Here is a 12,777-nt window from a genome sequence, read left to right as displayed (position 1 = left end):
CTGCACAAGTTAACAGTACTTTTCTTGCTCAGCTGGGGCTGAAGTGAAAACAGCAATATTCAAATTGAGGTAGTTTTTGATACAAGCCTTCTGGAAATCTAGAAATACACTATAATGAAGTCAGTTGTACTTACGATGTTGGAAAATGCAGGTGCCTAAAAAAAACTAGTATAAATTATATTAGTTCTCACTCAGCTAATCCCAAACAAGTCGTGTTACCAGGTTTGGAGTAGACTCAGGACCCGTTTGGAGATAACAATAAATGAAAAAGCCTCTTGATTTTGCTTCAACACATATGCAACAATGGTTAGACTAACAACAGTAGAAGCAATTTTTTCCACCCTTGTGACTAACTGTAAATTATTTCCTTGTTACAGAATACTCCAAAGAGCCACATGAGAATTCTGCAGCCAGTAGACAGGACCAGTTGGTCCCTGAGCAGACTAGTATTTTGATCAGCTGTATTGCACAAGGTGAAAATAACCTACAATTTCAGTTCTCTGATTATTAGAGTACCAGTAGTAGACCACGTCACAGACCCCCAAACTAGTTTAACAAGTGGTTGGTGAAAGGGCTATCAGTGCCAAGAAGAGCTTTGCACTAGGTAAAAATCAAAGTATCTTCTTGAGCAGGTTGTATCACCTATGTTGGTTCTGTGTATCTTCTGTTTAATTTTATGAACATGACTGAGCAAGTAATTCAGCCAATATAAAGCAATAACAGATTGAAACTCAGATTGTATTCTTCAGCCATACAGACTCAACAAATAAATGTTTCAATGTAATTCGTTTGAAATTTATCAAAGCCAAATACATTGTAAGAAACTATCTCTGTGCCACAAAACCAGCAGAATTACATACATAAGGAGAACCATACCAGTATTATAAAACAGCTTACCTCAGGCAGCACATCTTCTGAGGCAGAAAAAAAGTATGTATAAACGATTAGTTCTGAAGCAACTTCAATGTATTTTTCCTGCAAAAATACAAACAACGTTTTTTAATTTCTGAAGTTTGTGTGCTTCAAATGAAAGTATCGTGACATATCTTATCTTCAAAGAGTAATTAGAGAATAGTTAGGACACAAGTTTCAAACACATCAATAACCATAAAAAAGGATGAGAATTTATTACAAGCAAGCACTTCAGTCTTTTAGAAGATATTTTAAACTAAAACTGTGAGTAGCCAAAAGAAGAAACTTTATTTAATCAAGCTTCAAACCTTTAAAGGAGATTCACCACCAATGTACACAAAAAGTACACGATGTCTCTTTCGCACATGCTCGAACATATGCTGGCTAGGAAGTGGCCTGATAAGAGGTCTGGGAGGAGGGAAAAAAGAAAAAGAAAAAGCTCAGTTTCGCAAGCTGCAAAACCCAAACAAGTAAACATCCCCAAGAAAACCCCATAAAGTTTTCTGTGGGTTTGTTTTTTTTTTAAACTAAAGTCCAATTTCCAATGCAAATTAATTTAATTTTTCTATTTATTTCTGTTTCAACTAAAATGACTAAAAATATCTCAAAATAAACGTATGTTCCTCAAACAGCAGAGTTAAATTTGAAATTATCATCTTAGTATAAAACGCTGCTATGATGTACATATGCATGCCACCTACTGGCCACAGGATCATAGATTAGGTTGGGTTGGAAAGGACCTTAAAGACCATCTAGTTCCAACCCCCCTGCCACGGGCAGGGACACCTTCCACTAGACCAGGTTGCTCAAAGCCACATCCAGCCTGGCCTTGAAGACATCCAGGGATGGGGCATCCACAGCTTCTCTGGGCAACCTGTTCCAGTCTCAACCTACCTTATAGCAAAAAAAATGTCAACCTTATGTCCAATCTGAAACCCTCTCTCAGTTTAAAACTGTTGCCCCTTATCCTGTCAGTACAAGCACTGATTAAAAAGTCTCTCTCCATCTTTCTTATATGCCCTCTTTATATAGTGAAAGGCTACAACAAGGTCTCAAACATTTGACAGAAATTCGGAATGTAAACACAGCAGTCAAAAAAAAAAAACCACCTTAGTCTTAGAAATAAATACTCTTACAAAATTCTGGTAAATTACTAGAGATCACCAATATTCCTTAACTACAGAATTCTGAACAATAATTAGTATCATGTACCTATATGAATGTTTCTTAATTATAACTAAGAATGAAGGAAAAAATACGATTCCTTTTTCTCCCCAAAGATTACTGTCTATAACATTTTGAGGACACATGCCACTGTAGGAAAGAAAGAGCCAATAGAAATTGTTATGAACAATTCTGTAAAAGCAATTTCCTTATGCTGCCAATTGCTGTAACTTTTCAGATGCATACGCACATATTTTTAAGATAACTTTTGAGTGTTAAACAGATTGTGCCTTAGTCTATCTATCTACGAGCCAACACTGAAGACCATATTCTTGTTTCTGGCTTCCATGAGTTTCGTTTGTTCAGTTTCCACTACACTGAAAAGCCCTCAGTTCTCGCGCTGTGAAGAAGGGATTGTGACTAGCTAGTCTCTACTTACGTTCTCCCTGCCATTCACCACCAGTCTCACATGCAACCACATGTACAGTACATACAGTTTTTAACTTCACGTCAATGTGTTGATCTTGTTAAAACAGATTAAATTTTAGGCCCATCTCAAAACCCTACAAAAGTTTTAAGCCATGAGAACCAGTCTCCCAGAAAAGTATACTTACCCTGCTACTCTATTAGCAAATTCAACGATATCATCTTTAGTTCTAGGTCCTCTGTAGTTGTATGCCAAGTCACCTTTTAAACTAGATAAATAGTGAAGACAAAAAAGAACAGAATTGAAATCAATTAAACTACATGTGCAGAATTACTCGATCTTCCCATGTTTATTGCAGTCACCTTTTAGCAAGAAATAAGCAAGATTTTTTTTCACTGTCGGCAAAATATAAAACTTAATAATGTAACATAACAATTATGGAATAAAAACTTATTTACACAATATCTGTTTTACTGACTTTTTAAAACAATTAAAAGAATGGTAAGATTTTTTTTTTTTGGTAGCTCACGTTAGTCATTTACTTCATGACCACACAGGTCATTTGCTTATGAACACACAAAAAAAGCCACACACCCAAACCAAATGCCAAACATTCAGCATTTACACAGCTTAGGGATTAGTCCTTGTAAAAGCCAAACATACAAACTTGTTTAATGCTTTTTTATAATTGAATTTTACCAAATGACCTGCAAAAACTTCTGAATTTATGCACCAAATGAGCAACTCAAAAGTTAACAGGAAGACTCAGGAGTGCACTCACTGCCTGAATCACTCTTAAGGTGTCAAATTAAAAGGAATTTCATCCACCAATTAATTTAGTACATACATACATTTGAAATATAATTTATAAACACACACTTTCACAAATTTGCATGCAAAACAGCAGTTAAATTAATTCCAAATTTAGTAATCTGCCTGTTTGTGAGGAAGCAGCTTGATATTACTGAATTTCAAAGGAAAAACAGTCCAATAGAAATCAAAGATAATGTCAAAGTGAAATGGTGGAGTATTTCTGTTTGCTTGTTTTTATTTAGCATTTGGGGGCTTTTTTGTGATTTGTTTGATTTTTAAGAAGAGAGCACTTTTTTTTCTTTAAAGTGTTGTGAAATCAGTGGTAGGATAGGTAACTCTTAGAAATTCAATGGGTATCATCAACTTACAGCTTAATTGTTGGATAGCCTCGCACTCCAAATTCAGATGCAATGCCTGAAAGAAATGTGTTAACGCCAAAGTCAAAGACTTTTTTTGCTCTCCTACCTTAATCTTTAAGCACAGTTAACTATTCAAGACACATAAATCAATAGAAAACCTACTACTTACTTAGTATTAATTATTATAGTTGCTTTCAGGAAGCTGCTGTTACAAAGCTACCTCATTAAATTTTGGACCTCTTTCAGAGGTACTGAAGGGTCCCAGCATGTGCTCTCAATTCATATGCCACAAACCAAATGACATGAGAATTCTCTAAATAGACATGCTTGGCCAGTTTTCACCAAAAGGCAGTATAGGTTTCATGTGTACATACAAATGGCTGAAAATATCAGAGGCAAGAATTAAGCATTATGGATGTAGAGCTGTAAATATTAATGCTTAAAAGAAATACAAAAGACAATTAACTACTCATGTGCCACAGTAATGGGTCACAGAAAACTGCAGTATCATACTGTAGTAGTTAAAAAAAAGTCGATTTTTAAAGCAGAGGTAAGTGTCTTCAGTCAGCAATTTCACCAGAAATAGACACTGCTTAGCCACCCTCTCACCTTTAACTTACTAAAGTGGTAAATAGCAAGACAGTTGCAGAACTTTGCCCCTCATCTCACATTTGTTTAAAACCTTTCATCTTGCTCCCATCAGAGGAGTATAATCTGCAACCATCCTTTCAGTTGTGAACATTGCAACTGCCACCTTAAACTACATCCTCCAGTCAGTTCAGTGTTTTTTGAAAGTTAAAGTAGTCTTCAAAAAAGGCTAAAGTCAGTCTAAAATTCTGACAATACTTGTGCAACTTGGAGACCTTATGGCACCTTCCAATACCTGAAGGGGCCTACAAGGAAGCTGGGGGGGACTTTTTACAAGGGCCTGTAGTGACAGGACAAGGGGTAATGGGTTTAAATTGAAAGCAGGGAGGTTTAGATTAGATATCAGGAAGCAGTTCTTCACAGAGAGGGTGGGGAGGCACTGGAACAGGTTGCCCAGAGAAGCTGTGGATGTCCCATCCCTGGATGTCTTTAAGGCCAGGCTGGATGAGGCTTTAAGCAACCTGGTCTAGTGGACGGTGTCCCTGCCCATGGCAGGGGGGGTGGAGCTAGATGGTCTTTAAGGTCTCTTCCAGCCCAAACCATTCTGGAATTCTATAATTAATTCCCTAGTGAAAAACAACACCTGCACTCAAAATGAACCCAGCTTCAATGCTTTTGAATTTTGAAATATATTCTGAAGTTACAAAGCACACCTCAGAGCAGTAGGTGTGGGAGGACTTGTGTGCAGGGCTCTGAGTAGGAGTTCAGAAATTGTGACCCTAAGGTTACTTGCCTGGATCAAAACCCTGATTGCACAGCACTAGAAATAAAACTAGCAGTCACCTACCAGCATCTCAGCCAAAGGAGGCTGACCTAAGAAATAGGTGTACCGGGATCGATTTGATGCTGATCCTTGTCTCTCATAGCTGTACTACACAGAACTAGAACGCATCAAAATGTGCATTAGAACATTCAATCACAAGACCTGTCGCTGGGCAGTTAATTTCTCCTTTTATAGCCCTTGAGCAGAGTCAGGAGAACTACAAAATAGACTTTTTTTTTTTTTTAAAACATCCCAGCCATAGAAATTACTAAAATCCTCTAACATCACGGAACTGACTGACTTACATCATCACCTCCACCTGTTGATACAAAGAAAGCAGCATAGGCAAACAGCAGCAGTTATGCCAGCACCAGGATTTTCCACTAAGCAATAACAACAAGCCTCATATCTGCGCAAATATGCAATAACAAAATACCCCCGCTCTGTGTGCATATTGGCATATTGCACACCAGGCGAATGATCCCACTTTTGGGACAACACACACAGGTGTGATGTTATTTCTGAGACTAAACCCCATGAAACTTCAACTGACAGCACACGGGGTGACTGTTCTACTGACAGAACTGATGCATCCTCATTCCACCCAGCTACCAGAAGCAACATTTACTGGATGCTTTATAGGTTCAGCTGTGATCTCAACTCTCTGATGACAAGCTACCCAAAGTTCAGTGCTGTCACACTACTTCACATTCCTGTCAGGAACACAAACTAACACAGAGCCAAGCATTCATGCTCCTTTCTTGTCACACTTGTGTGCCCAGCTGCATTTTCTTCTGATATTCTCCAGATTTAATTACTTTTAAATCAGAGAATCTTTAGATTGAGAAGACATTAAGCAAAGTGGATTGAGCATTCCATAGCTAATGTTGTAAAATTTCCATTTTCAAAATAAAAGCATGAAACTATTTCAAAAGATTTATCGGACTCCATTCTTTGTAAGACTGGTAACCAACCTGAGAGGAAAAAAATTTCAGGACACTAAAGAACCCATGCAGCTTTTAGTTTTAAATATGCAAAATCGAATTTTAGAACAAAGTGCCAGTTCTGTTCTAGGTATCAAATAATATAAAAAAATTTAGTATCAGGATGACAAATGCAAATATTTCAGGGTAAGACTTTATACAATTTTTACGATTTAGAACTTGACATACATGACTGGAGTGTTAGAAATCCACTAAATCTACTCCAAATTTGGAAGTTACCCAGTTGCATGACCTTGAAACTTTTAATTCTCCAAACATTTTCTTTAGCCAAGTAAGTATCTTTAAGATGAAACATGAGGTCAAATTTATGTGGTTTTACAGGAAAAGCTACACACAATAAGTTGGTGTTTGAGACAAGATCATTTTAATCTCAAAAGACCAAACTTTGCTATAAGTAAGGCCAGAAAAAAATGGAATATCACTGAAAAAAGGTATTCAAATATTTAATGCAAATATAGCAATCCTGAATAATCAGGTTTAATGGGTATTAACTAAAAACATTACATGTATTAGCAGAGTTTTATCACATACAGGTCTCACTTGGGCCCCAACGCTCCCTGTGTCTTCCCTCTTAGCTATCCTCCTGGTTCAACATAGGTTTAGGTGAAATGGCAATAAACAAGAACACTACAACTAAGAAAATACTGTTAAGCATGCAACAAACCTCTCAAGTCTACCCAAACCACTTCCCTGAATGCCTAAGGTTTTGGGTTTTCTCTTAAAACTGCCCCACATATGAAATGCATCATCAAAAATGAAAGCATTAAAATAGCTGAAATGCGTTCTTCAAGACATTTACAGAGGAACACAGGGAAAAACAGGGTGAACACTGATGTAATGACTTCAGTGATTTCAGCAGACTTTTGGTGTAACATCTTAGGGACTGATTACCTGCAAAGAGTAACAGCAAGCACACAAGCACCTGTCCAACAGTAAAATAAAGAATCTAAAATTGGATGCTATCAAGATACGCACCCCAAAGATGCTCATACAACGCTACACTGAGAAGCATATCAAAAGCCTATCTATGAAAAGCTTTTACCTTCTTTTTTTACACAAGCAGAAACAAGCATGATAAAAACTACATACTACAGCATGTTGTCACTTTCAGAAAGAAAAAGATCAAGAAAATTTTCCTCTAATGACTGTTTCATACATTTGCTACGATACAGAAGAATAGCTAATGAAAAAACAGAGGCTGTCATGCAATTACCACTAACCAAACCATACTTACTAGAAAAGGAAGTTGCATCCATCTTTCCCACTTTTACCGGAGACCCCATGTTTTTCATTTCTATACCCACTTCATTCCACACAGGCTCCAGTTTCTTGCAGTGGCCACACCAAGGTGCATAAAACTAAGAAGTAAATACATTTCATTTAAACAAACAAGCAGAAATGTGTTAATGAAAAGGAATAATTAAGAGAAGTGGATTCCATGATTAGTGGAGTGAAAAAGAGAGCTTCTATGATTTGGTGCTGCCTTTAATACAGAAGCACAAGTTTGAAAAGAACACATTCAATTATTGCAAGACCTCTGTGAAATTCAGGTTACAAATTGACAAAGTTGGATTTTGTTTTCCTCTACGTTACTGACCAATTCTGAATCTGCACTGAAAAATCACTGATCTGAATTATACAATTTGGAAATTACAAATAATATTTGGGTGAGCAAAAGGAATTTTATCTCATTCCCAAACAAGCTCAACCTTTTTAATAGTTTTTTGCCTCTGAAATAAGCAGCACTGGCCGGATCTTTCTAAATGTGTTTGAAAAGTAAAGGAAGCTTCTCATGTATTTGATATTGCAGTGCTAAATGTCTAGAACACACGTTAGCTGGTATAAACAGAGAATGGAATGGTAAAAATCCTGAATGGAGGTTATCACCTCCTGACTGTGTCAGGCAATCTGCTTTCGTTTTTGAAGGACTATCAGCCTCCAGTATTCAGTGCAATTCCTGGTTCATCCTCAAAATACAGACTGCTTATCTATCCTGTCAGAAGAATTACTGTCACGTAATTTTTCTGCACCACACGCAAACAATTTTCCAAATGATGAAGCAGCTTTACTACAGAGTGTAGCACTGTACACTTTGTGCTCTGATTTGCACTAGCAGGTCTTCCCATTTTTCTCACATACTCACATCAACGAGCCAAATATCATCTTTACGGTTTTCTTTAAACCTAGGAGGGGAAAAGAATTAAATCAATATAGGATATATCTGAAAATAAGTGAAATGCAAGTGTGAAATAGGTAAAGTCTACAATTAAGTTGGTATAAAACTACACATACTATAATTCTGCTTGGATTCATTCTTTGGGGGTGGGGGGAAGGAGGAAATTGTTATTTTTCAGTATTAAGTTCGCCCTTGCATGTGACACTACATACACAGTTATATCAACCAAGTTTCTACAACTGTTTGCCAAAACAAAATGACAACAAAAAAACCCCAAAAACACGAAACAAAAACTCAAGAAAAACAGTAAGAAATCAGAAAACACACCAAAACACACAAAATACTTGATTAGGCTATGTAGTCTAAGGAGAAGACTTACTTTGCAGCTATTATATTGTTGCTGACTGTTTAGCAAATGCTCCATTTTTACAGATCACTAACAGAGTCTTTCAGACCACTGGTTCACACTGTTAATTTTGGCTTTACTGGATGTAGACTAAGTAATCTTTAATGTTAGAATGCAAAGCAAGTTTAGTTCAACCTCCTTCAACTTTCCACTAAAGGTGTGTCAGTCTACATTTTTATCAGAGGTGCATACAAGAAACCAACTTACTGGAATGAAAATGTTCAAGTTATTGATAAAAGACAGATACACAGACACTAGTGAGTATTTTTAATGCTACAGCACTGACATCTCAATGAATTGACTAGCTTTATTAACAGTAGATATGTCACTAAATGCTAAAACCTCTAACAAAAATAGAATACGATAAATCAAAGTTTCCTGGTACCTCTTGAAATGCTGCTTACACATTTCACTGAACTGTTGTCACTGCAAAATCATAGAAATTACTGCATTACTTAATTAAATAAGCCAGATTTTTAATGTAAGGTTTATTTTTGTAAAACACAGGCATTAGTGAAAGTGACTAGGAGTAATGTCACATACTATAAAGCAGAGTATACAACATTCTTACTGTAACATGTATTGTGAAAGGAGATGTATATATAATTATGTAATAAGCCTGTGATCTACACCCTAAGTTAATAGAAGTTGCAGCCCAACTCATCAATTCCCAGTATGCAGCATGCCTATAAATGGCATCAGAGGCAATAAGCAGAAACAGAAAACATTTATTATATATTACTTAAAGTTGAATAGACTCATAATGGTCCATAATGGTCTTAAAGAAATAATAATGCTGATAGCTGGCCTACTGCTTGAAAAAAATAATTCAGAAAACATGACTAACTTAATTAAAGCATTGAGTGTTTGAAACTTAGAACTGCAGCATTTTTACTGATGGCATACCAATGTTTCAAAGCTTGTACAGCAGAACAAGTATTTGCAGCAACTAACATTTTGCTGCAGGAAAACAGCATTTTTAAGTAAAAAAATTGCTTAGTTGACTGGCTAAAAATTTATTTCATCACCCTAAGTGCTACAGAGTTAATGAAAGAACTAGTTAGAGTCTAGTGTCTCCTGAGAACCCTAATGAAGCTCCAGCTAACTTCCAATTACAAAGTCAAATAATTGATTATGATGCAAGAGGCAGAAAGCAGCTACTGAATCATCAGATCCAGGGCCATGCTTCAGTCTGGAATATCACCTTTGGTTTGGAAAAGAATTTACAATGAAATTTCTCCTCAGTATGACTGAGGACACACAGTACAACTGTTACGGGAGACTGCAAAGAACATTAAAGCACTGAGAAAGGAAGAGTGAAATCTTACAAAACCAGTAGGCAGCAGTGTAAAGAGGGAAGGAAAGAGAAAATGTCTGGAGGAAGAACATTCCAATGGAATTTAATAACTTCAGCCTAAGGTATTTTAAAAAAATAGAGTAGCTTTTACAATAAGTTTCAAGTTGTACCACTCATTTACAAGCACCTATTTAATTAAAAGATAACTTCCAGAGATATTAAAATCTGAAGCGTGACAAAATCCAACTATCTAAACTCATTCCAGTTTTGGTAACATCAGTTATTAAGTTACTAAACAATATTAAGGAATATGAACATGCTGTTAAAGAAAAACTGTCTTGGTACAAATGAGTACTTTCGCATTTTCTGAAGGTGCTGTTTCTAGGCCCTGTAAATACATGCCTGAGCATAAGATTTATTGTCTCTTTTTAAATGTCCTATGCAACCCTCTCTGCCAGCTGACACAGGCACAACCCTAATAGTGGAAAGATGACATAAGTGTTGCATATCCTTGAATCAAAATTATTTGCCTGAAATACATGCACCTTCCAGGATCATATGTTGACCCAACCTCCGTGTACCCCACTTAATCACTAATGGTTAAAAGAAACTGGCACAAAGCAAAATTGAAGACCAAGACCTCAATTAGAAGGACTTAAACTGACTCAGATGCTGCTTCTATTCATCTCTGCTTCCCTTCTCACTCCCTCTTGCACCGATTCTGATGCTTCTGATCCTGATTGGGTGAGCCAACAACACATCCTCACAGAAAGAAAAATATTTCCTTTTTTAGTCAGGTTACTTATCTGCTTCATTATCACACTGGAACAACTCACCAAACATCACAAGATGAGCATTGATCTGAGGCAGTCAGCATAAACTGACAGAAACCATAGCTCTTACTTTGCATCCTTTCCACTGCCCAGTTGTTGGATGGGTGATGCTGGGTGACTTGCACCTCTGTTAGTTCTTCTCTGCTACTCATTTCCCTGTATCCTGTAAACTGCACCTTGTGCTAACAGGCATTGTTTGCAACTACCAAAATTCAAATAAAACACAGTTTTCAGCAACAGCAAAAACTCCATAATGTTTAGGTATCTAAAAAATGGAAGACTTAAAACTTTGACCAGTCACTGCCTCCAGTTATTTTTTTTAGGTAATTGTTTTCCTGTTATTCAACATTTGCCAATTAGCTAAAAAAAAAAAAAAAAAGAATCCTGAACAACTCACCATTTAATTCTTACTTCCAATTACCAATACAGGCACCTGTATAATTTTTGCAGTCAAACATTCAAGTGTTCTAAAGGAAAATTTTCTTTTACCAGATATTTCAAAGAAAGTTATGAGACTACAAAATTATACTTCTTCATGCCAAAACAGCAATTATATTTAAATTTACACCTGTGGAAACATGAGATGGGAACGCGATGTGGGAGCTCAGACACGCTATTTCATTCACTTAGTATCTTTTTCTTTAGATAAGGTATGGTTCAAAAAAAAAAGGTTTGAAAATTCAAGCCCAAGCAGCTACTGTTCTCCAGCTGCTTTTTTCAACCCTTTTAAAAAAACAGAGATGCTGATATACCTCTCTTCAGTAACTCTTCCCTACATTCCCATTCACTCCCCCATAATTCCACAGCACCTCATCTGATACTATGATTATGTGCTCTAGCTGAATAAACAACATGCTAAAAAAGTGAACAGTTCTCCGACTGTTTACCTCTATGATGCAGTTTATCATGGACTGAAGCCTCATGAAAACATTGCCTTTGAGTGACTTAAATTTATCATAAGCAGCCATCGAATGCCACCTTCTTCTCCCATACCCGCTAATATTTTTTATATTTCTTATTTTAATTCTAATAATCGTGCTGCTTTGTAGCACTTTAGATCAACCTGCTGATCTCACCAAAGAAAATAAAAATCACTTTTTGACAGTTTTTATTGGTACATCGCCATGGAACTGCCAAAGCAAGGCAGTACATGAACAACGACAATTCACAACCAAGTTATAGGCGAGACTACCCATTTCAACATCTCCACAGTCTTGGGGCTAAATCTGCTGTAAGGGCACATTCTTATGCTGGAATATAATTGGCACTTCAGGCAGGCATGAACTAGTCCTGCAGGCCTCCTTCTCTCTTCTCTTTCTGGCCACACATGAATGCACTTTTAGTGGTTCTCCCAGTTCCCTGAAGCAGCTGAGCAGCAAACTAATGAGGAAACTTGTTAAACGCAATCAGCTTTTATCTGGGGTGATCCACCAATATGTTTAATCCACCAATATGTTACCAAAAACACAGAAAGAGCAAGGAAGACTGAGAATGCTTTTGGCCACAGCACCCATGATGGCAGCTTTAAAAAAAAAAAAAAGGCAAAATTAAACTGTTCCTCAGCTTCACTAATTGCACCTACTTAACAGAGGCCACATTTTTTCTGCCATTTCTCCTAAGAAAACACAAACTTTTTGAGTGTAGCTTTCTTGACAACCACACTCTTCAGAAACTGTCAGTACGGGGTAAATCCGCCCCGGAAAAAGACAATATTGAAGTAAAAAGACATGACCCCCAGTACTTACGACTCATCCAGATCCTCCACAAAACCCGCATCTGATGCCACCACATGGGCAACCACTGCAAGGAAAGGAAAAACGCACCGTGAGCGATCTCCAAACCACAGTGTGGGTGCTCGCCCACGCCCGCTGACAGGCTCAGCGCAGCCGTCCCCCTCTCCCCTCACGTCTCCAGCGCTTCCCTCTGGGTCCGGCCCCGGCTCCGGCTTTTCCCGCTGCCCACCTCTCCTCGGCCC

The 12,777-nt window shown here is 37.3% G+C and overlaps 1 protein-coding gene across 1 annotated transcript in view; it reads right to left on the bottom strand.

Annotated features, from left to right (window-relative positions):
- TMX3 (thioredoxin-related transmembrane protein 3) overlaps positions 1-12,635 on the bottom strand; it is a gene marked incomplete at its 5' end in the record, with an annotated part of 28,863 nt that extends 16,228 nt beyond the window's left edge. Inside the window, 7 exons of the mRNA XM_010159251.1 lie at positions 898-975; positions 1,221-1,320; positions 2,691-2,771; positions 3,685-3,730; positions 7,325-7,448; positions 8,234-8,273; positions 12,548-12,635. Coding sequence (XP_010157553.1) covers positions 898-975; positions 1,221-1,320; positions 2,691-2,771; positions 3,685-3,730; positions 7,325-7,448; positions 8,234-8,273; positions 12,548-12,635 — 557 coding nt within the window. The remainder of the gene's footprint in view (positions 1-897; positions 976-1,220; positions 1,321-2,690; positions 2,772-3,684; positions 3,731-7,324; positions 7,449-8,233; positions 8,274-12,547) is intronic.
- Positions 12,636-12,777: the final 142 nt, after the last annotated feature.

This window comes from Eurypyga helias, unplaced genomic scaffold (genome assembly GCF_000690775.1).
Source record: "Eurypyga helias isolate BGI_N326 unplaced genomic scaffold, ASM69077v1 scaffold8129, whole genome shotgun sequence".
NCBI lineage: Eukaryota > Metazoa > Chordata > Aves > Eurypygiformes > Eurypygidae > Eurypyga > Eurypyga helias.
Note: the sequence above shows the minus strand (reverse complement) of the source record. Positions and strands in the feature narration are given on the sequence as shown.